Source organism: Phocoena sinus, chromosome 16, assembly GCF_008692025.1.
Source record: "Phocoena sinus isolate mPhoSin1 chromosome 16, mPhoSin1.pri, whole genome shotgun sequence".
NCBI classification, from domain to species: domain Eukaryota; kingdom Metazoa; phylum Chordata; class Mammalia; order Artiodactyla; family Phocoenidae; genus Phocoena; species Phocoena sinus.
Window position 1 is genome coordinate 53,560,898 of NC_045778.1, and position 24,199 is coordinate 53,585,096.

Here is a 24,199-nt window from a genome sequence, read left to right on the forward strand (position 1 = left end):
TCTCATTCTTTCCTTATACTCTTCTGAATATTTCTGAGGATTGCTGTGTTGCAGAGTTTGGGGATTAAAATGTTTGAAGTAGGGGGTTGAGCTGAGTTGAAATGTTTGAAGTAAGGACTGGATTTGAGGCATATTTGTGATTTGACTGAATGAAGGATTGAGCATAACTTAGTTGCAGTTTCTCCTTAACACTGTTTTTTGGTCTACACTAATTCAGTGTATTTGAGATATTCAAAATATATGTATATGTATTTGAGATAACTCAAAATCCCATGGTCAATAAAATAAAGCAAACAGATCTCAGAGCGATAAAATACTCAATATGTATCCACATAATGTCAAAACATTTGCAAAAAAAGTTAAACAGTTAATCAACTAGTTACTTTTTCTACCCATGAATACCCAAACACAAATACAGACAGACAGACTTTTCAAGATCTCCACATGGTTGACATCATGTAACCAAAGTTTTCATTTTTCAATTCAGATGTTCAGTATATGGGAGAAATTATCTTTTTATTACAGATAATTTAAGTAAGTGTTTTAAAGGACTCTGTCAGTACTTCCAGATGCTATTATAATAATATGTATTTATTTTGGTATCCATAGGCTGGATAACTGGGGAGTGGGGTGAAGCTCTGATCTATTCATTCTGAGGTAGGGATGAAGATTCTTTAAGCCAAGAAGAACCACTGTTTATCAGAGTTTCCTAGCAGGACAAGGTAGTCCAGAGCCCCTCTGAGAGCTCAAAATTTATCTGAGTGAATTTCAGTACCACTAAAAAGGACAGCGCCCTCACCTACCCTTAAGCCTCTTATAGAAGTACTGGACCCCTGGGGAGGCTTTTTTTTTTTTAATTTTTTATTATTTATTTATTTATTTATTTGGCTACATTGGGTCTTTCGTTGCTGCGCATGGGCTTTCTCTAGTTGCAGCGAGCGGGGGCTACTCTTCATTGAGGTGCGCTGGCTTCTCATTGCAGTGGCTTCTCTTGTGGAGCACAGGCTCTAGGTGCACAGGCTTCAGTAGTTGTGCTCGTGGGCTCTAGAGCACAGGCTCAGTAGTTGTGGTGTACAGGCTTAGCTGCTCCGCGGCATGTGGGATCTTCCCAGACCAGGGCTCAAACCCATGTCCCCTGCATTGGCAGGCGGATTCTTAACCACTGCGCCACCAGGGAAGTCCCTGGGGAGGCTTTAGAATGTAACCATCTGTCCAAAGTCACTCTGTCCTACTAGGATCACCACCATATCCTACTACTGATTACTGTTGAGGAGCATATAGTTTAAAAAATTTGTCATATCAAGGTTTCAGTGAGAATGAAGGTTTTTGTGAGTAGGGAGAAGCAGACAGTTCTGTTAAAGTTTAACTGGTGTGAAATGATAATGCAATCTATACTTTAAAACCCATTTGGTCTTGATCAGTGTTTCGTGTTTTCAGAGTTTTGCATTTCCTAACTATCTGAGACTTTATTAAAAGCAAAATAAAACTCCAAACTATAAAACTCCTCGAAGAAAACATAGGGAGAAAGCTTCATGAGACTGCATTTGGCAATGATTTCTTGGATGTTACACCAAAAGCACAGGCAACAAAACAAAAAATAGACAAATAGGACTACATTAAACTATACTACAAAGTTATAAGAGTTCTTTACATATTCTGGATATTAACCTCTTATCAGACACATAATTTGCAAATATTTTCTCCCATTTCATAGGTTGCCTTTTTACTCTGTTGATTGTGACCTTTGATGAACAGAAAATTTTAGACCATTTTATTATACCATATACAAAAAAAAATAGACTCAAAATGAATTAAAGATTTAAATGTAAGACCTGAAACCATAGAAATCCCAGAAGAAAACATAAGCAGTATGCTCTTTGACATTGGTCTTAGCAATATTTTTTGGACATGTCTCCTCAAGCAAGGGTGACAAAAACACAAATAAACAAATGGGACTACACCAAACTAAAAAGATTTTGCATAATAAAGGAAACCATCAACAAAAGAAAAAGGCAACCTACTGAATGAGAGAAGATATTTGCAAATAATATGTCTGATAAGGGGATAATATCCAAAATATATAAAGAACTCATGTAACTCAGTATCAAACAAACAAATAAGCAATCTAATTAAAAAACTGGCAGAGGACCTGAGTAGACATTTTTCTGAAGAAGACATGCAGATGGCCAACAGGCACATGAAATGATGCTCAACATCACTAATCATCAGGAAAATGAAAATCAGAACCACAATGAGATATCACATCACACCTGTGAGAATGGCTATTATCAAAAAGACAAGAAACAACATGCTTGTGAGGATGTGAAGAAAAGGGAACCCTTGTGCACTGTTGGTGGGAATGTACATTGGTATGACAACTATGGAAAACAGCATGGAGATTCCTCAAAAAATTAAAAATAGAACTGCCATATGATCCACCAATTCCTATCCTGGGTATATATCCAAAGAAAATGAAAACACTAATTCAAAAAGTTACATACACTCTGATGTTCATACAAGCATTATTTACAGTAGCCAAGATATGGAAGCAAACTAAGTGTCCATCAAAAGATGAGTAGGTAAAGATGATGTGATGTATATATACAATGGAATATTACTCAGCCATAAAAAAGAATGAAATTGTGCCATTTGTGACAACATGGGTGGACCAAGAGGGTATTACACTAAGTGAAGTAAGTCAGACAGAGAAAGACAAATACCATATGATTTCACTTATATGAGGCATCTAAAAAACAAAGCAAACAAAATGCTGAGTCAGACTGACCTCATTAAGCAACAGGATAAAAGATATAGCTTTTACATCATACCAGTCTTTCCTCCTTTCTGTTTTCTCATAGGATATACTGCCCAAACATAGTATTTTTTTTTTTTTTTTTTTTTTTTTTTTTTTGTAGTACGCGGGCCTCTCACTGTTGTGGCCTCTCCCATTGCGGGGCACAGGCTCCGGACGCGCAGGCTCAGCGGCCATGGCTCACGGGCCCAGCCGCTCCGCGGCATGTGGGATCTTCCCGGACCGGGGCACGAACCCGTGTCCCCTGAATTGGAAGGCGGACTCTCAACCACTGCGCCACCAGGGAAGCCCTAAACATAGTATTTTATCTCGTACTCTGTGACAGCGTGCAAGCCTTAGGCCAGGTACTCTTGTATCCTTTCTCCACATCTCTGGCACCTAATGCAGTATGATGGCATTGTGCTCAAAACATAGTTATAGAGTTGGATTAGAAGAGAAATTACTGACCTCTTCACCAGTTTTCTTTCTGCCCAAAGCATACTGTTTTGTTGCTTCAATAAATCGCACAGGGATATTATATACTCGCTTATTAAAAAATACAACTAGCGTATATGGCTGTTTGGAATCATGGCCAGAGCTTTTCCGAATAAGAAATGATCCATCCTGTTTATTAAAAGAAAGAATAATTATGATTAGTGTTACTTGTATTTCCATAGGTTAAAAATCAGTTTATGAAAAATACCTATATTGTATTCAAAAGGTGATTATTTAGGTATATGATTTTTATTACCAATTAGAGCTTGTTTTATTATTTTGCAAGAAAATACTTCAGTAAAATATATACTTACAGAAAATTCTGAAAGAGGTAAATGCTAGCTTTTTGAGGCACTAAATAAGATCTTATGTTTATAGGCTTTGGAAATGTGTGAAGGGACACATTAAGATCAAACCTAAAGGGCACTCTTGAGCTAGGAACCATGTTCACAAGTTACCTATGAATAAAAAAATATATCAACAAATTCCATTCAAAAGTGCTATAAGAAGAAAGCAGATATTTGGAATCAAAACATTTCAGCTGATAAAAATTCTCTCTCCAAAAATTTATGTTGAAGCAGAAAAAATATTGTAACACAACATTCCAAATTTAATTAAATATCGTGTAAAATATTCTACAATCATAAATTCAAAAATTATGAACAAAAAATAGACAAAAACAGGAAGAAGGAATGCAATAAAAGTTGATCAAACCTGGGAAAAAGCACTTACCTGGTGGCACAGTGGTTAAGAATCTGCTTGCCAATGCAGGGGACATGGGTTTGAGCCCTGGTCCAGGAAGATCCCACATGCCACGGAGCAACTAAGCCCATGCGCCACAACTACTGAGCCTGTGCTCTAGAGCCCGCAAGCCACAACTACTGAGCCCACAACTACTGAAGCCCACGCACCTAGGGCCTGTGCTCTGCAACAAGAGAAGCCACTGCAATAAGAAGCCTGAACACCGCAACGAAGAGAGCCCCCACTCGCTGCAACTAGAGAAAGCCTGCGTGCAGCAATGAAGACCCAACGCAGCCAAAAATAAATAGATTAATTAATTAAATAAAAAAACAAAAAACAGCAACAAAAAAACCTGGGAAAGAAGCTGAAAAGAAAGACAAACCTGTATCAGAAATGAAGAAGAAATTACAAGATGCCCAAGGGACAATAGCCTTAAATAAAGATTTAATAAATGACTGAAGGAAGGCATGGAAACAACCAAGAAAGAAAACAGAAATAAATAAATAAATAAGAGAGAGATTTTTTAAAAAGTACAATAATGTCAGAGTGGTTGGATTGAAAGAAAGACCCCCCCCAAAGAAAGGTCTAAAATACATGTAATGTGAGTCCTTGCAAAAAAACAAAATAATGAAACAGAAGTACTCTTTAAGACTATAATTTAAGAAAATGTTTTGGAAATAAGAGAAAACTTAAATCTACATATTGAAAGGGTTTCCATCTACCTGAAAACATTGACCTGGAAATCCACTCAGAGACATAATCTGGTAAAACTATTAGACTTTAAAAAGAAAAGAATCTGCAGAGCCATCAGATTAAAATATCAAATTACATATAAGGGCAAGAAAGTAACATTAGCGTCAGAATTCTCAGAAGCATCAAGGCAATCCAGTGGAGCAACACTTTTAAAAACTCAAGCCAAGTATTTTACATCCAGCCAAGATTTCCTCCGGGTATCAGGCTATGAAAAACAGTTTCGAACGTGGGAGAACTCAGGGAATAACGTAAGCACAGTCCTTCCTGAGAATCTACTACAGCCCATGCTCCACAACCAAACAAAAAGAGATAACTGAGGAAGCAACAAGACTGATGGAAAGCATTTAATATATTTCATTGTCGAGCTAGGACTAAACAATGGTGGCAGAAAACAGTATATTCTGGACTTCCCTAGTGGCGCAGTGGTTAAGAATCTGCCTGCCAATGCAGGGGACAAGGGACTCTATCCCTGGTCCGAGAAGATCCCACATGCCGCAGAGCAACTAAGCCTGTGCGCCACAACTACTGAACCTGTGCTCTAGAGCCCATGAGCCACAACTACTGAACCCACGTGCCACAATTACGGAAGCCCTTGCACTCTAGGGCCCGTGCTTTGCAACAAGAGAAGCCACCGCAATAAGAAGCCCGTGCACCACAACGAAGAGTAGCCCCTGCTAGCCACAACTAGAGAAAGCCCACACACAGCAAACGAAGACCCAGTGCAGCCAAAAAAACCCACAAAAAACCAGTATATTCTGACAAGGCAAGGTGCAAGTGGGCAGAGAAAAGAGAAAGAAAAAGAAAAGTGGCACTTTAATCTTGGATTGTCCAGACTGTTCTAGTGTTCCTATATGACTGGGCTTTGACTCTCCAAAAATTTACTTCCCAGTACTTTTTGCCACCTTGATCCCAATCTTTTATCCCAAGCATTGATCCAAAATAGTCTGTTACATTTCACTCCTGGATGGATCTCATGTAGCACCAAGCCTTACAGAGATACCCTCCAGAGCTTTCTTCTCTTCCACTATTTGGAGAGCAGTGGAGCCTATGGATCCATGTATAGATGAAAGGATAAGCAGCAATAAGATAGAGGAACAAAGAAAGAGGGAGGTACTTCAAAGAGAGGAGGGGATGGCAGTTCCTCTTGAGTAAGCAAAGAGAAAAGATCCCTGCATCCATAATTGTTGCAATTACTTAATTAGCATATTATCGGGATGACAACTGTGCCGATATAGGCTGAGGGCACAACATGAGATTTTTAAATGGTCAGACCTTGTTTGATCTGTATAATGCCTCTTCGGCCGACTTTCGATCGCAGGCACCAGCGTACCATGGTTTACAGTGAACGTCAGCTTCCTGTGAGTGAGAGGGCATTATTAAGCATGAGATGGCCCTTCAATGACACTGAACCTTCTGTGCACTAGAAACAAAGTCCCATTTTGCGTTACCAGAAAGGCCTAAGTACATTTGGGCCAGTAATCTGAAAATGAGTTTTATGCTTCTTTTGATCAACCACAAGGATTATAATTGACTTTTCCCCAATTTGGCTGTAGGGGGTAGACTTAGTATTTGAACTTGAGACCTAATCCTGCTAGATTCCTGAACCATTTATTCGTTTCTCCTAAATAAGTTATCATCTCCCTTTCTATTATGATCTTACTGTTGCTTTGTGGAGCGTTTTATAATTTCCGAAGTGTTTTTACAAATACCTTATTTGATTCTTGTAACAACTTTGAAGGCAAGATGAATACATGCTATCATCCCTATTTTACATTTGAGAAAGCTTAGAGACTTGCCCAAGGGCACACCGAGTCCTTTCTGTCTTTTTTTAAACTATGCTATTTTATGTGTCTTAATATCATATGCCTCCACAGATCTATTCTGAAAAAATTACATAGTTTAAATAGAATCTATGTGAGAGGAAGAACAATAAAAACAACACACTCCTTTGCTAGTTTTGAAGAAACACCAATTGTTATTTATGGCATCCAGAATACAAATTAGTATAAATGGAGCAAAGTCTTAACAGTTGGGAAAAAAATGTATTCTGTACCCATCAGCAAATGACAACTCACAGGCTTACTTAAAATAGAATCTGTTCCCAAGCTTCACTCCAAAGTCTCTCTTATAAGAAGTCATGCCCTTTCCCTGCAGTTTACTGATAACGAGTTCATTTCATACCTGTTCTGACAAATTGGAATTAGATGAAAAGCTGGGTAATGGGCCATCCACAGTTGGGCTTCCCCCTTCTGGAAATCCTGAAAGGGATTTGAAAAATCAGTGGATCCCATTATATCTTGAGCAGTTACTCTGCCTATACACACACCAAAAAATCCTTAAGAGTTGTGCTTCTCGTAGTGAGGTCTGAGGACCCTGGGAATCCCCAAGATTTTTTCAGGGCGTTTGCGAGGTTTTTTCCAAATACATATCTCTGTGAAGCCCAATTTTCCTCATATACTTCGACCAGTAAAACATATTGTAACAGATTGAATGTAGACGCAGATATGAGAATTCAGCTGCCTCTGTTATTCCAGACATTAAAGAGATTTTTAAAATGTAAAACAATGCCACTCTTCCCCCTAATTTTTTTTGTTTGGAAAATATTTTTTTTCATAAAAATATGTTGTTAACATGTAATGAGTTTAATATTTTAAAAATGGATTCATAAATGTTTTAAATGTCTTCTAACTAATACATTAAATATCATTAGAAAGAAACACATAAACCATAGTTCTTTGGGTCTGCAATGATCTTAAGAGTGTTAGAATGGTCCTGAGGTCAAAATGATTGAGAATTTCTGCCCTAAGGCATAAACTCCCTCAAGGAGTTTACCATCTAAATGCGGAGACATGGAGACACATGAAATGGAGAAAATACTTAGCTGTAGTCATTCATTCATTCATCTACTCACTCATTCATTCTTTATTGTGTACCTGCCATGGATCAAGGCTTTGGGAATATACAGCAGTCAACAAAACAGCAAAATGCCCCTCCCTCTTGGAGCTTAAATTTTAACAGAGTGAGACAGGCAATAAAGACATAAGTAAATATATATACAATATTACAAAGTCGTAAGTGCTATGAAGAAAAGTAGGCAGGGAAGTGGGTGGGGGATAGCTTCGGATAAGTAGTATGTTTAAATAGGCTGGTCAGGGAGAGCCTCAATGAGGTGACACTTGGGTAAGATCTGTAGGTGGAGTGGGAGGAGGCCTGTGGATATCTGAGGAAACAATGTTGCAGGTGTAGGGAACAGTGAATGCAAGGGCCTGGCATATTTGAGGAATAGAGAGGGGGCCACTGTGCCTGGAATGCAGTGAGAAAAGGGGTAAAGAATAAGGGATGAAGTCATACAGGAGGTGGTGAAGGGACCAGGTTTGTGGGACCCAGTGGGCACTTAGCATGACTTGAGCTTTAACAAGCATGGTATGGGAAGCTTTTGGAGGGTTTTGAACAGAATAGTGTGATTTGCCTGTCTTTTAACAAGGTCACTCTGACTCCAGGGCTGGAAATAGATAGAAGGGGGCAAGAGCAGAGAGAGGAGGTCAGTTGAGTCTTGCAAGCCCAGGCAGGAGGTGACGGTGGCTTGGAACAGATGGCATCAGCAGAATTAGCGAGAGTGACTGGATTCCAAATGTATTTTGAAGGAACAGCTGGAAGGTGTGAAGAAAGCAAGTGAAGGGACATCCCCGGTGGCGCAGTGGTTAAGAATCTGCCTGCCGATGCAGGGGACACGGGTTCAAGCCCTGGTCCAGGAAGATCCCACATGCCGCAGAGCAAATAAGCCCGTGAGCCACAACTACTGAGCTCGCGTGCCACAACTACTGAAGCCTGCGTGCCTAGAGCCCATGCTCCGCAACAAAAGAAGCCACCACAATGAGAAGCCCACGCACCGCAACGAAGAGTAGCCCCCGCTCACCGCAACTAGAGAAAGCCCACACGCAGCAACAAAGACCCAATGCAGCCAAAAATAAATAAATACATTTATAAAAAAAAAAAAAAAAAGAAAGCAAGTGAGGAGTCATGGGTGACTCTAAGGTTTTTGACCAGAGCAACTAGAGTTGTCCTTTCTTAGGAGGGGAAGTCTACAAGAGAAACAGGCTTAGATGAACCAACTGCTTCAGATAAAAGTGCCCTGGACATTCAAAGGTGACAGCCACCATTGTTAACAGGAGGGAGCAATGAGGGCTTGGCAGGCCCAGGAGGGCTGAGTATGAAGGAAGGCTGTGTTCTGACAGGTGGGGACAGTATTCCCATGTGGGAGCAGCAAAAATAGGGTGGGAGGTCACGCTCTTCTAAAGTACATAGTACAAGGCGGTTGGTGGTTTCCACAGTTTGGGCAGTTGGGGGGGTTCAAGGCTGACATTTTCTGATCCCTGAATATGTGCCAGCCCTGTCCTGTTTCTCACATCTTAGCTCACTTTGCCTTCACTTCCGCCCTTTATGGGAGGAGCTATCAGACCCCATTTTACAGGTGACGTCTTCCCTGACCACAGCAGCCCTCACTGTCTCCATTCCTCTCTGTGCCCACCCACTGCCACCTTGCTTTATTTTTCTTTATATCACTTTAACATTTGCCTGATATTGTATGGCTTATCTAGTTGTTTATTTCTCCTCTAGTAGAAAAGAAGCTCCATAAAGGAAGGGACTCTGTTTTATTCACTGCTGTATCCTCTGGGTCTAAAATATTGCCTGGCACATGGCAGACAGTCAATAAGTATTTGTCAGTTGAAAGAATGACTTGGGTTGAAAAACAATAAAGGGTATGATAAAGCTTTACGTAGTAAAAATACAATAAAATTTCTATAGCTATACCATTTCACTTTGTGTTCAGAATTTTAGAAAAGTTTCTTTTATTTAAGATGAATCAAAAATCCAATTAAAGCCTAGGAAACAGATTTATGTTTATATAAACACACATACTTTTTGTATATAATAATTATTCTCTTTATTTAAATTTATTGAATCTTGATTACTTTGGAATATTTTCCAACTTATCCATGTACAGGAGAGTTTTATTTTGTGTTTTCATTTTTTTCCTACATTGAGTAGAAAGTAAATCAAGGTTTGGGCAGCTGTGTTCTGTGAGTCTGACTTCATATATTTTTAGGGTATTGTATTATTAGCCTAGGGAGAATTATCCAGATATCTGCCAGATCTTCTTTTCAGGGCACCCTCTGTAGATACATTTTATGATCATTAAAATGTATTTTAGATTCAATTTAAATAGCTATCATTTACTGAGGACCTTCTATGTACCAAGCACAATATGTTGTTTTACTTAATCATCTTATTTTGAAAATAGTTGTATTGTTGTTGTGAAAAAAATTAAATAAATAAAAGATGACCAGTAAAATATTCAATCAAAACTAAAAAAGTAAAAATGATCTCAAGTCTATTTACTTTTCAGAACAGCTCCATGAAATCAATATTCTTGGCCCCGTTTTACGGATGAGGAAACAAGCTAGAGAGGATACTAAGATACTCCAGCTGGAAGAGGCAGTGTTGCCCTGGACCCCCAGGTGGCTCAGACGTGAAGAGCCAGCCTTAGCCGATACCTGATATTGCTCTCCGTGCCTTCATTGTACTTACTTGGCAGAGGTATGGGTTTTTGATGAATTGGTCTGAAAGGAAGAATTTCAGATTAATTAAAGGGCAAAGCACAAGATGAATAAGTTTGACTTTTTGCTTGCACTGAAGATACTCAGAACAGGTGCATCACAAAGGATCAACAGGAATGGCCAATAAAACATATCTAAAGATAGGAGAGGCACCAAAACCTTCAGGATAAGTAAAATTGTTCCCTTTAATTTTATAAAAAGAGGAGACTTGACTAGTGTTATTTTTTAGTGAAGTCCAATAATTAACCCAAATATTAGTTCAGTCTCTGTAATTCTAAGCAGTTTTTTAAAAGTTGTTACCTACTTAACACCTTTTAAAATTTAATTGCGAAGCAATGAAATATTAAATCTTTACCCATCACAACAAGCCAGTGTTTCTGTACAGTATAACAATGCAGGTGTTAAGGAAACTTTAACTTTTTTGGCCACACCGCGCGGCATGTGGGATCTTAGTTCCCCGACCAGGGATTGAACCCGTGGTCCCTGTAATGGAAACGTGGAGTCCTAACCACTGGACTGCCAGGGAAGCCCCAAGAAAACTTAGTTTTAAAGGAAAGAATTCTTACTTCTGGGGAGGAGGAGGAAAAACTTGTGACTGCATATTTTCTTGTCTGTGACTAGACCCTCGGTGGCGTTCAGCAGGTATAGGTTTTTCTGCATTAAGAAAATTATCATAGTAGGATTAGGGTGAAATGTCTGTCCCCATGCCCAAACCCAGAAACATCAACCAAGAGGAACCAGATTTGGTCACATGTCTTCCCATGAGCATGTCTTTCACCAGGATGTCATCCCTTTGTGCACCTGTCAGTGTGGTGGTGTGTCTGAGCTATTAAGACCAGGACTCCTACTCAGCGGTGTTACAAGCACACTTTACCACCTCTGCATTCACCTCTTGGCAATGTACAAATACATGGGGACTGAACCTGTGGAATCTGGACCTTTAGGTGTGTGATTACAAGTAAAAGCCAGAAGATGGGCAAGCTTTAGCCACCCCTGATTCCTATGTGGCCTCCACATAGGTGTTACAACACCCTGGTGTGTCTTCATTAGTCATAAGACATGGTATAAGTAATTTCTTACTGATAAGAGGCAAAATATCAGCGTTTGAGAATGATCTACTTTTTTGAAAATTGAATTGAGCAAATTCAAGGTTATCCCTATAATAACGTTAAATCTCACTTGCATTTCACTCTTTTCCTGAGTGAGAGAGGAAGGGGTGGAGTTATAATTAGTTCACAGGGAAATGTGCATAACCTGAAATCTAAGAAGTTTATGGTGAAGAACATTTATTGCTGAACCACTAATAAAAGTGATTATAAATTATTGTAATGCTTTATTCTCCCTCGAATTTCGTCTAGGGTGTGTTAAAGTCTGGGTATGTGCAAAGGTCTGTCTCCTGCATGGAAGAAAGTTTGAGAACTACTGATCTCCCACTACAGGATCCCAAAATAAATAAAAGCAGTAAGAACTCAAAGACTCAAATAAATGATGATAGACTTCAGGGTTTCTTGAGGTGCAGAGAAATTCAGAAGCTTTGAATCTCTGAAGATTGTTTCAAGTTTGTGGCAAGTTACTTCGAGGTGCCACGTGAGATGTTTTGTTCATGACTTTACAACATGGTCATTTCAGGAGAAACAATGAACACTTTGGTTCCCCACGGCCTGATGAGCTTTGACCACCCCTGCTTTTGCCCCCGTCCTCCAGGAGGCTTCCTTCCTAGGTCAGAAGAGGCCGCTCACCCGCTTTGGGTTTGGATGGCCATTGCCTCTACTCTTGAAATGAGAGACCACGCTCCTGCACTGGGAGCCCTTTGGGAATGAGGACACCCGAGCCGCATGGGACATGCCAAAAGCCTGTTCTCTGATGGTTTTCAGAAGCTTCTGAAGCCATGAAGTTTGCACAGGGTTGTACTTACTTCCTACAGAGGCTCACCCTAATGCTCCATTATCACTCCAAGCTCCCTGCTCAGCAGGCATGGAAGACTGTAAGGAATGGAAGGACAGCAAGGCAAAAGCATCAGGAAAGGCAGAAGAAAGCAAGGCACAGGAAGGGAGCGATACCTCAGGAACAGCCTGGGAGAAAGATGTGGGAAATGATGTAAAAAACTCAACAGAGCAGTCAAAGCAGACAGGTGAGTTGTAATGCACATTCAGAAGATGTCTACCGTCCATTGTGAGACCAGGCGTGCCCACATTAACTCAGGAAATGGTGAGCTTTTAACATTGGGTACCTTCAAGATTGGAATTAGACGGGTGCAGGATTTTAATTTCTATATAGTGTTTTAAGTGTTGAGATTATGGATGACTCTTCTTTCTGTTTTTTTCCCCCAGTATTTTTCAAATACAAATATTTTTTTAATGGGAAAGTTCTAATAAAAAGTATACATAAGGGTTTTAGGTTATGATAAAACAAAGGAAGGGAAGCATTGACGATGTACTAAGATAGATGTTTGAACTCAGGAAACATTATTTTGAAAACTTAGCACAAGAACTTGTTCGAACAAACAGGTTTTTAAAAATTCATTGCCTTAGCCATTAATTCTAAGACACGTGACTGGCTCTAAATAAGTCTTCACACCTATGTAACACTGTGGCACTGTTTCTGGCAAGTCATATCTGTCTACAAACAGGCAGGTTTTGGGCACGTAGACTGTGGCCTGCCCCAAAGGTGCAGCCTGGCAAGTGCAGGTCCTGATCAGCTTTGCTACTCACTACTCATGGCAAAGTAAAGACTGTTCTGTTTAGAAAATTGAGTTTTATGTTCACAGTTGCCTTATGAATAATTAAAGAAATTTAGAAATACATTTGTATACAAATCCTTAATCAAAATAACTTTCAGAGGACATGCTCATCTGTCAAGGTAACATAGGCTTACCTTCACAAACACTTGAGGCATTCTGTTGACAGACAACTGGAGTCTATTTTAAAAAAAAAGAAAGGCAAGGATCTTCAATACAGTGGTATGTGGAAACAAAAGTCAAAGCAATATTATTAAAATAAATACTGGGGGAGAACATTTCTTTGATGCATAGCTTTTCTTTCAGTCACAAGACCAACAATTAAAAACACACAGTCCCCCGGCCCACTTTTGCATTAAGTGACAATGGACTGGAAGTGTGTCAGGGAAGGAGCAGTGTCATCCTGGCCTCCCCACTCTGTCAGCAGGGTTGGTGGATACCACGACCCCCAGCGGCTGCTGGGCAGTAGCACTTATGCAGTGGAAATCTGGCATCCGGCTTTGGTCTCAGGGCCCCACCGTCTTGGTGTTTGTAAGGGACTGTAAATGTCAGGCTACAGTATAGATACCAGGTCAAGGTGGGCTTCCTCGAATAGTGGGCTGGCCCAGGTTCCCCACGTTCTGCCCAGAAGTTGAGTGTACTCAGGCCTTTGTGCCTGATATGCAGTTGTCAGTCATGAGTTCCCAGGCCAGCGGGTGGGAAGCAGACACAGGGGAAGACAGAGGTCTTGGGACGCAGGGAGCCTGACCGCTGATCGGCCGTTCATATTCAGTGAAGCCACCGGGTTCAGGGAGGATGTGACCCTCCCATGCAGCATCTTCCCTACCCAAGTGAGGATTCCAAGTTTCTCTTGGACTGTCTGGGCAGCAACATGATTGCTGTGTTCACCTTAGCGGGAAGCATCGTCAACTTTAAATAAGTGGACAAGAATAAACATTGCGGGAAACATGAAGCACATTTAAAAGCAGAATTAACTCACCGTCTTCAGTGGCATAGCTGTTTTTTTCCTGGGGGATGAAAAGAGATTGGCTTTGTTAAAACACAACAAAGATAAAGAGGAGCTGATTTTACTCTCAAATTTAAACTAGAATAGTGAAAGTGATACAGGTGTGTAGGAAGACTATCCTTGAAGGGAAGAGAGGGATGAAAGCAGGATTTAGCCATGATCCTTCATAGCCTCAGATAGGGTCTGCTGACAGATGGCAAAGGGGTTAATGGGGATAAACAGGAGGACCAGTTGCCAGGGAATCAGGATAACTGAGCTCTTGTTCCAGTTCTGCTACTGATTACTCTGAGACCTCAGGCCTGTTTCTCTCAGCTGTGAGGGCCAGTCTGAACTTGAGTTTCTTCATCTGTAAAATGAGGACCAGAATCAGCGTTTGCAAAGTGTGTATGTAGAGCCTTCCCTTCCCCCAACAGCACCCCAGGGCTACTGTCTTGGGAAGGAGGGTGGAGACATGAGGGTGGCCAAGCAGGTACATTTGTAGCCAGCACCTCCCCAAGCCAATGTTCCTCCTGCTTCAGGTGACTCTTCTCTGCTAGACGTCTGCCTAGAATTTCATTCCAAACAGATAAACCCAAGACCAGCACAACACAAGTCTGAAACCCACTCTGATCTCTGGTCCTGAAGGTGCTTGCCTGACCTAACGTTTGTCTTAGTTCAGTAGAGATTGGACTCTAATATCGCTAAGGCTTTATAATTCTCTTCTGTGTTTATTTTGAATACTGGCTTTCTCTCTATCTCTCACTTTGTTTTGGCTGAGAGCTGGAAGATTGGGGGAAGAATACTAACAATTCCCAGGTGCCTCTAAGACGCCTGGCACTGGGTTAGGCTCTTCACATATTTTTTAAACCTCACACTGTCCTTTTTAAAAGGGTGTTTTTATTACATTTTAGAGATTAGGAGACTAAGTAACTTGCCTGAAGTGATAAACCTAAGCCAAGAGAGAAGTGTGCAGAGTTTTGTTTAATAAACCCCTGAAATGGAGAATTTCTTTGCTTTACTCAGAGGCAGAATTAAGGCTATAACCACGCAGGCTTGCTTTGGACAGATTTAAATGTGCTTTTAAAATAACCTATTGAGCCAATATGAAATTATGGGGTCACTGTTTGTAATGTTAATACGTTACATTCACCCAATATCTTACAAAGCTCTTCTAAGTTCAATGAGAAAGAATGCCTCTCTCATCTCCCTTTTGAAAGGAGCCTTGGCAGTGTTGCTTTGATTGAACACCCAGTGCATGCTGCTCTGTGTACACATTGGTTTGCAGATCACTAACTACTTGGAAGAGAAACCGGGGAGTAGAAAGTAGTGGGTCTTAAAATTATTCAGGTGCTGGAGCTTGTGTCTTGCGGAACACAAGTCAATGAGCTCAAGATTTAGCTAGAAGTTTATGGGAGGAAAGACTACTAGTTTTTGATGTCAGCAGGGACACCCCTAGTCCAACTTGAAGCATGCATGGGTGTGGAGAATACCAGGGCAATAGGGTTTCATTTCCACACTCTTCAGGAACACACCTATTGTAATGTTAGGTGCACCTGCATATGAGCTTGGGCAGGTATGCTCTTCTGAATGGAAACAGCAGAAAAACACCCCCTCTGGCCCCCAGATTCTCAGGCAGGACTCCTATGTGGATTCCAGGCAGCTCTGCTCACAGCAGTGATGGAGACCATACACTGAATTCACAGAGTTGCTTCTCTGCAACAGGAACTTACCCAGCCCTGGGCAGTGGGGATGGTGCAGCAGGTGAAGAGGTTGACTTAGAGTCCCAGGCCCCGCTCTTTCGACCTGCGCAGACATATACACAGGTCAGTCTCTAGCCCTGAACTGAGGGCTGATGGTCACAGTGAGCTGGCCTTGCTGGCAGGCTCAGAAATACATGCACATTTTTTCTTACTTTCAGCTAAGCATATATAAGTAGTTACATTGAAGTTTTGGGGGAAAACCTATAGGCAAAGGTGATGAAACATTTTATAAATGCCAATTTATAAGCTCAGAACTAGGATGTTAATTAGGAACTCCATCTAAACATTGCTAAATGACCTTCTCATTTCCCCCATGGGACAAGTTCAGAGCCCCTGATTCTGTGGGCTCAATAAGAGCTCACAAGGGTTCCTATGGAAGGGAGCTAAGAGCTCTCACACTTGTATCTATATGCACTGCACAAATGTGTGCAACAGCAGTGCCTAGAGACAGAGGGGCACAGACCCACCACTCCTGATCACACCTATAGACACTGCTCATTCCTAACCACATTTACACAGTACACAAACCTAACCTCACATTTGGAGAACACTCATTCATTCATTCATCTCTGAGTTCTTAGGGCCTTTGCTCATTGCAGAAATAAACAAATGGAGAGAAGCAGCAAGCTATTACCCAAATCTCATCTTCTGAAGTCACAGAAGGGACCCAGAGGGCCTTGTCCCCCGCGCCCATTTCCCCTCCCTCTACCTGAAGATAGAAGCCAGAGCATCGTTATGAGGGAAGAAGGTGAGAGACAGGCAGAGATTCACTGCTGAGATAGGCAGCAGGCCTGGATGCGGAGAGACCAGAGCTAAGCCAGCTCCCCTTAGCACGTCCCAGCTGCCTCCTCTCAGGTTGATACCGCCTGCCTGGACATTACTGCTCAGTGAGATAAAGGCTCTCTACTGAATTAAATTGAACTGAATAAATGTTTTAATTAAGAACTTACTACATTTATAAGTCCACAATTCCTAATGGACTTAAAGGGGATACTCTGTACATATAGGTTGGACTTGCCTACAGTATGTATTTGAGTTTGCAAGATAAAGCACACATAAGTAAACACTGAGGTAATAATCTATTACCAAGAATTATTGAGAACCTGGTATGTGTAAAGCCCTTGGAGGCACTGTGTTAGGGGCTGTGGAAGAGCTGAAGAAGTAGACATAGGCTTCTGCCCTCTCAGAATTTATAACAAGAGAAGACACATGCACCCCCATGCTACCTCATCTGACAGGACCACCCATTCCAAACACAAAAAAGGGAAAAAAGTCCTCGAAAAGTACTAAACACAAGAGATCATAAAGTCATTCTCATGTACTTGACTAGAGAGAGGCCTTCAGGCTCTCACTCAGAGCCCATTTACTCTTTCTACACATAGTCCTTACATAGGGCTAATTTCCATAAGCACTCACCAGTGGCATCTGGTGAAGGAACGGCCCCTCCCATGTAACCCTTACTTAGATGTAAGCTGACCCGGATGGGATTTTTAAAAACATTTTGAGAAAGAGACTACATATGGAATTTTTTTTTTTTTTTGCGGTACGCGGGCCTCTCACTGTCGCGGCCTCTCCCGTTGCGGAGCACAGGCTCCGGACGCGCAGGCTCAGCGGCCATGGCTCACGGGCCCAGCCGCTCCGCGGCATGTGGGATCTTCCCGGACCGGGGCACGAACCCGTGTCCCCTGCATCGGCAGGCGGACTCTCAACCACTGCGCCACCAGGGAAGCCCCATATGGAATTTTTAACATTTCCTCCGACAATAAACTGAAATGTCATCTGAATGTGTAGTAGTATGAATCTAACTGTGTTTTACTAGCAAGGGTATCAAGTTGATATTGTTCTTCACATTCTCAATACTTAAGATTCACATTGTGAAAATACACTTGGCTACTCATAGATGTTGATAGAAAGTTTTGGGGAAGAGAAAAAAATTCCCTCGTCTGAAAAATAAGGAAGCAGAAAGAAGGTCTAAGTCAGAATTTCCTCCCAGGGGTCCCCTCTCTTTTCACCAAGGGTTCGCTTGGCCTGAGCATGTTATTGTTGTCATATCTACTGCCTGGCTTCTTTACTAAGCTTCCCTTTCCTTCATATCTGCAAACAGTTGGCCAACGTCTTCCTTTCCCCTTCCCTCCTCGTAAATAACTTCTGCAATCAGAGGAGAGGGAGGGGCATGCTGGCTGTCCTCTGTGGTGGTGGAGTCCAGTATAAGCTCTGGTTTTGCATCAGGAAGACAGGGTTCCAGTTATTTCTCTGCCACCAAACTGGCTGTGTGACCTCTTACGAGCCACTGTGCTTCAGTTTCCCCCTCTGTGAGATGGGGATGCCACTAGCTACTTTATCTAACACAGAGTTACTGTGGTTAGGTAATAAGGTAACTTTGAACATGTAAAGAATTAGCCGAATATAAAATAATATTGCTGGAAAGGGACTGAAAGTTTTGAGGGTCAAAAATGTTATGCTAAGTGAAAGGAGTGAGATGGAAAAGACTGTATGTTATATGACTCCATCTATATGAATGTTTGGAAAAGGCAACTCTATAGCAACAGAAAGCAGATCAGGGTTACCCAGGGCTGAGGATGGGAACAGCATTGACCACAAATGAGCATAATGGCTCTTTTGGAGTTGGGGTAGGCACAGAAAGTTTCTAAAACTGGATTGTAGTGCTGGTTACAAAACTCTATAAATGTAATGATTTACAAAAAACATTGAATTATACGTGTAAAATGAGTGAGTTTTATGATACATAAGTTATAGCTCATAAAGGATCTCAGTAAATATGATTATTGCCATTTTCATTTTCTCATCTTGTTATCTACCACGGCAGTATCTCTAGGTGCCGGGCACTGTGCCAGGTACTTCACATGTGCCACTTCTAAGCCTCACATAACATCAAGGGGAGCAAACAGAGGCTCAGAGGGGTTAACGGGCAGGGCCAGGGTTGGAAACCAAGGCCATTCAAGTTGAAAGCCTAGGCAGGCAGTGTCCTCTCTAGCCAATATCTCATAATGTTACTCTGGGGCATGATTTGGCATGTCAGATTCACTTGCTGCTTCTCCCTTATGTGGGGAAAGGTTAGTGAAACAGAGGGCTGCTTTTGTGAATGCCCACGGGAGGATGGAGAGTTACTCCTCGTAGGCCAGTGACCCTCTCTACCGCCCTGGCTGAAGTCAGACCCCGGGGCATGGCTGGGGTAGGACAACACTGTACCCTTCTCATTGCCAGGATCCCTGCTTCCTGGCCAAGCTGAATTCTTGGTTGGAAAGCTCCAAGGGAGAAACTGGGGATACAATAGAGGGAGATGTGTCCAAAAGCATATTAATAAAAGAGAAAAATCATCTTTGTTTAAATCATAGGGAGCAAAAAGTTATGTTAAGGTTTGATTTAACAGCACAGGCCTTGCACAAGCTGGTGCTTACTGAAGTTTCTTAACTTGGAAAACAATTTACCCTTCGTTTTTCCTTCTACCACGTATATTTTATACATCATCCTCTTTTCAGTTTTGCATACAGTGGTGGTAGGTTTCCTTATTCTTAATGATCTCAGTGTTGGCATTGTAAGCCCTTGGGATTTAACTCTCTTTTAGCTGTTATAGACACCCTATTATCATTAGTGGGGCTTGCATACTAGCCGAAGCATCCCTTACTCTCAGGTACTATATGAACTCTTACAAAATACATAAAAGAGATTTAATTTAACAACTTAAGAATAATTTGGGCTACGGGTAAAATTCTGCTTGCATATTAGCAGGGCATTGTAAATTCCTAAACTCCTCCCCTAATTTAAGAAATAAAGAGATAGAATACTTTAAAAATGCTGTTTACTTAGAGCAAGCTCAGAAATACATGCTCTGTCTACCCTTTTCTGACAAAAGCTACAAATTAGCCAGAGGTTGCGCTGCCTTCTTCTAAATGCTCATTTAGAGACAAGTCGCAATGGACTTCAGTCTTTCAGTTTGTTTAGACCAGTGCTTCTTGACTGGGAGTGATTTTGTCCCCCTCCCCCAGAGACTTTCTGCAATGACTGGAGAAATCTTTGCCTATCACTGCTGGGGAAGGGGGTGCTAGTGGCATCTAGTGGACAGAGGTCAGGGATGCTGCTAAACAGCCTGTGATGCACAGGACAGCTCCAACAAAAATCACCTAGCCCCAAACACCAACTGTACTGAGGTTGAAAACCCCCGAAATTTAGAGTAAAACTTTATATGGAAAGGAAGAAACACTTCTCTGAGGTGTGTACCGGGTGATGTGCCAGACTGGTCATGAATCAAGGCAGGTTGAACAAGGGATTCTGAGCAATAACAATAATAAATCACAGAGAGCTATCATTTTATGAGTGTGATTCGTGTCTTTTTACTCGTAATTCTCACAATACCCCTAGGGATAGGTGCCATTTTCCCCTTCATTTTTTTTAGGAGAGGAAACTAAGAAACAGAGGGATTACTTAGCTTGCTCAAAGTCTGGCACCTAGTGAGTGAAGACTTGGACCCTCTGGCTTTGGAGTCTGTGCTAACTCCTGCTACTGTACTTCCCAGTATGGAACGTGAAGGAGAGGGAGAGCCTACCTCTGCACCTAATTCGCTATGTAATCTGCGGCCAGCACCTTATTAGCCATCAAAGAGCCAAAAGCAACATTAACCAGAGGCAAGTGTCGTGGCATGGGACTTTAACAGAAACCCTGAAACCTTAGCACTTTCATGATGCCTATCAGGGAACTTTCTGAAGCCTTTAAAGACAATGATCTGTTACTTAAAGACACAGGCAAGTAGTCTGATTATTCCTTTTATAAAAATCATCTCTGAAAACTGTACTGTTTGCACACTCAGAAACTCGCTCTAACTGCGCAGGTTTGTTCCCTACCCACACCCCGCCCCCGCCCCCCCCCACCCCCCCCCACCCCCCGCTCAAGTTATCAGTTATCTCACTTCCTTCCTCCTCCTGAACTTCCTCCTGTCTATATCCAATAATCATTTAACCAGGAAATTATTTTCTTGTTCAGGTTTGATTTCTTCATCTGATGCCTCTAGTGATAAAATATAGCTATACTAGGTTAATATAAAAACGAATGAATAAAAAATCCAGTGGGCTAATGCCTTCATGATGGGGCCATGTGATTCCTTAAAGACAGCCAGAGTTGGGGTACTCAATCGCTCTCTCAACCAACTGACCCATCTACCATTTCAGCACCTACTCTGAGCCAGGTCCTGTCTAGGCCTTGGAAACACAGCTATGAGCAAGACATGGAGCTGAGAGTCTTATGGGAAAGACAGGCTGATTGGAGTATTGGGTGTGTTTTAGGAAGGAGAGATCTGTGTAAGGCAAGAAGAGCATTTTAAGATGTAAGCACCAGAGAGTATTAAACTATTACTCTAAAGGAGGGTTTAAGCCTTCATTTATCTGTTTCAGTGAAAGGTTCTCTGTTCCAGTAATAACAGCCCTTCTGAGTTATCACGTGTCAGGAGTCTCCGTTTCAGTTGGGACCAAAGCGACCTCGCCGTGACGTTTTAGGTTGGTGTGTTGACATTTGTTCCCAGAAATTAAGATGAGCTGGATAAGATGCCTCTGACCTCTAGTCCCCAAGTATAAAGAGCCTGTGGATTCCGAGGGGGAGGAAAAATAAGAACTTGTGAAGAGGGTGAGCAATTGCACAGGAAATGAGTCTAGGAAAAGATTTTTAAAAATACTCTTCTTTCATTTTCTCTCAAGGATCACGTCCCTGAAAGCAGAGGTCAGTCTCCCAGTCTCTGTGTTCAGCCTTCAGGTCTGGGACAGAAGGGAATGTGTGTGTGTGTGTGCGTGCGTGCGTGCATGCGTGTGTGTGTGTGTGTGTGTGTGTGTGTGTGTGTGTGTGTGTGTTTGGTACAGGGTGGGGGAGAGGAGAAGGAGAGAATGCTGTTGAGGAAGCTCCTGCACCTCTCTGTGCTGTAAAAGGGTTGGGGTATGGGCGCCACTCAGTACTGTGGGCCTCAGTCTGGGGGCTGCCAAACCCTACAGGAGACATCTAGGAACCACTGAGTGTTCATGGTTTGGGTAGGGATGACATGGTAAAAACTAACTTTGTAATGGAATGAAGCTAGCAACATTTGGAGGGGGTCAGAAGCTCATCTCAGTGACTGAGGAGAGAGCCTAGAGGCAAGATTATGGCTAGTGGACTCTGTAAGACAGAAGGTATGAAGTGATAAAGTAAAGAAAGCCTGGCTCAGGTGGTGGCAACTAAAATAGAACAGCAAATTCAGGAAAAAGCAAAGCAGAATGGGGACAGAACATGGGCACTCTGAGACATGGAGCCTGGAGGCTGATGTGTAAAGATGAATAAGGATGCCCGAAGAGTAAGGGTGATGGATGCACTGAGCTTGAGGTAGTGGGAAGGTCAAAGTGTTCAGAAGGGAAGAAAGGTCAAGGTTGGACACCAGAGAGTTATCAGCTTAGACCAGAGAAGTGAAGCCAGAAGAATGGATAAACCGGAAAGAAGTGAAAAATACTACTCTACCGAGCACCTACTGTGTGCCAGGCACTGCATTAAGAATTTCCCGTTCACAATTTCAGAATTCTCCTGTCTCAGGGCACGGGCTATCATCTCCATTTACCGATGAGAAAATGTGATGCTTGGAGAGGTGAAGTACAGACCCAAAGTGATACAGTTGATAATGGGGAGCACTGGGATGCCTGGCCCGTAACCCAAGCTCTTAACTGCACGACGTTCCGAAGGAAGAGCAGAGGGCTGAGGCTGAACGGTGCAGGCGTCCTCAGTCAGGGGAGGGAGGGAGGGCAAGCCAGCCAAGTGCCCAGAGAGGTAGGATGAAAAAAAGGACTTGTCTGATAGAGGCACAGGGGCATGGGGGCGAGGGTCCCCTCACATAGGTGCCCCCAGACGGTGGGTGAGCCTGAGGAGAAGGCCTCTGTTACCATTTATTAGGACATTTGGAAATACAAGGGATTATTTCTTAATATTTGCTCTGAGTTGTTTGTTTTATTTAGAACAGATTAAAAATGAAACCCCCAAATGTAATCATTTCACGATAAAAAAAAACAGAAAAAAACCCACCAAATCATGTGTACACTCTACCTGAAGCTGTCCCTGGAGGTGAGGCTGGCTTTGAGGAGTTATTTGGCTTGGTTGATCTATTCACCATGGGAGCTGAAACACAAAATCACACCTATATTATATATATATATATATATATATATATATATATATATATATATACACACACACACACACACACACATACATATATAGTAGATAGTCTACACACACACATATACATATATAGTAGATAGTCTACTGAGGGAGATTCACACTTATGGAAAAATGCATTGTGGAAATGAGGGGTCAGACCAGAGAATCTGCAAAGAATGGGAGACACAATTAGTAAGCCCACAAGCCATTAAAAGAAGCCTTCTCAGAAGAAAAAAACAGTTTTAGAATGAATATATTAATAATTAAAGTGAATACTGGCTTGGAATTTCATTTGCCAAACTGGGTGTCTAGGAGATGAAAGAGTTTGTTTTTTTACCAGGAGACGTGCATTGAACTAACAATGGAGGGGCCAGATTAATAGCCCCACCTTCCCTGCCACACGTAACACACATAGCACATATCATTCCTCTTGGATTTTGTAGGTTTATGGGGGGTGGAGGTGGGAGCATTTAATTTGTATTTATTGTTTCATGGTGATGGGTGGATTCAGAAATTCTGGTGGGTCTAGAAGCTGTCGGTGATATTTAGGGCGTGGGAGAGGGCTGCGACGTGATGGCAGTGTAAAAACCGAGTATTGCTACTTTGGAGTCAAGTTTATTAGATGAGTAATGTTACTTGAAGAGGCAGTGTTTATACAGGATTATATTTTCCATAGCGACTATATCCAGAGTAATCATACACTGCTCCACACCTCATCTGAGGCTATGTGGCACGGGCTTTTGAAGATAATTTGTTTGTAACTGCGTTTGTTATTTCGTGAAGGATTTACAAATGAAATGTTTCTCATGGGCCTGAGATAGCACTCAATTTTAAAGAATTAGAACATAGAGCATATTTTACTCTTTCATTTTTTCAGTCCTCTGCAGAAACTGTTCCTGGTGCAATATTTGTAAGGTCAACATGGTGGCTCGTGACTTTGTGAGTATTAGGCTTTATAAGAAATCCGTTCTAAGTGAGGAGCTAAAGAGAAGAACTTAGGTGCTTTTATACCTTGAGAAGAGAGTATTAAATCATGGAAGAGAATGGAGAAAGAAGGGTAAAGGCTATAAAACACAGAGATGGGTTGCTCACTATACTCTCTGTTCCACTAGCCAAAGAAGGCAAATGCTACGGCCACAG

At 41.8% G+C, this 24,199-nt stretch overlaps 2 protein-coding genes across 6 annotated transcripts in view; one reads left to right on the forward strand and one right to left on the reverse strand.

The window, feature by feature from the left end:
* Positions 1-24,199, forward strand: part of ZNF518A (zinc finger protein 518A) — a 65,929-nt gene that overhangs the window by 40,270 nt on the left and 1,460 nt on the right. For both annotated transcript variants that reach the window (XR_004346094.1, XR_004346095.1), the window contains 2 exons: positions 10,188-10,378; positions 11,757-12,529. The gene's annotated coding sequence lies outside the window, so the exon portion shown is untranslated. The remainder of the gene's footprint in view (positions 1-10,187; positions 10,379-11,756; positions 12,530-24,199) is intronic.
* The window catches only part of BLNK (B cell linker), a 75,696-nt gene that overhangs the window by 1,957 nt on the left and 49,540 nt on the right, over positions 1-24,199 (reverse strand). For all 4 annotated transcript variants that reach the window (XM_032607528.1, XM_032607529.1, XM_032607530.1 and 1 more), the window contains 9 exons: positions 22,946-23,017; positions 15,851-15,923; positions 14,115-14,142; positions 13,273-13,315; positions 10,965-11,052; positions 10,370-10,401; positions 6,962-7,038; positions 6,053-6,136; positions 3,260-3,415 (listed from right to left, as the gene is read on the reverse strand). In XM_032607528.1, coding sequence (XP_032463419.1) covers positions 3,260-3,415; positions 6,053-6,136; positions 6,962-7,038; positions 10,370-10,401; positions 10,965-11,052; positions 13,273-13,315; positions 14,115-14,142; positions 15,851-15,923; positions 22,946-23,017 — 653 coding nt within the window. The remainder of the gene's footprint in view (positions 1-3,259; positions 3,416-6,052; positions 6,137-6,961; positions 7,039-10,369; positions 10,402-10,964; positions 11,053-13,272; positions 13,316-14,114; positions 14,143-15,850; positions 15,924-22,945; positions 23,018-24,199) is intronic.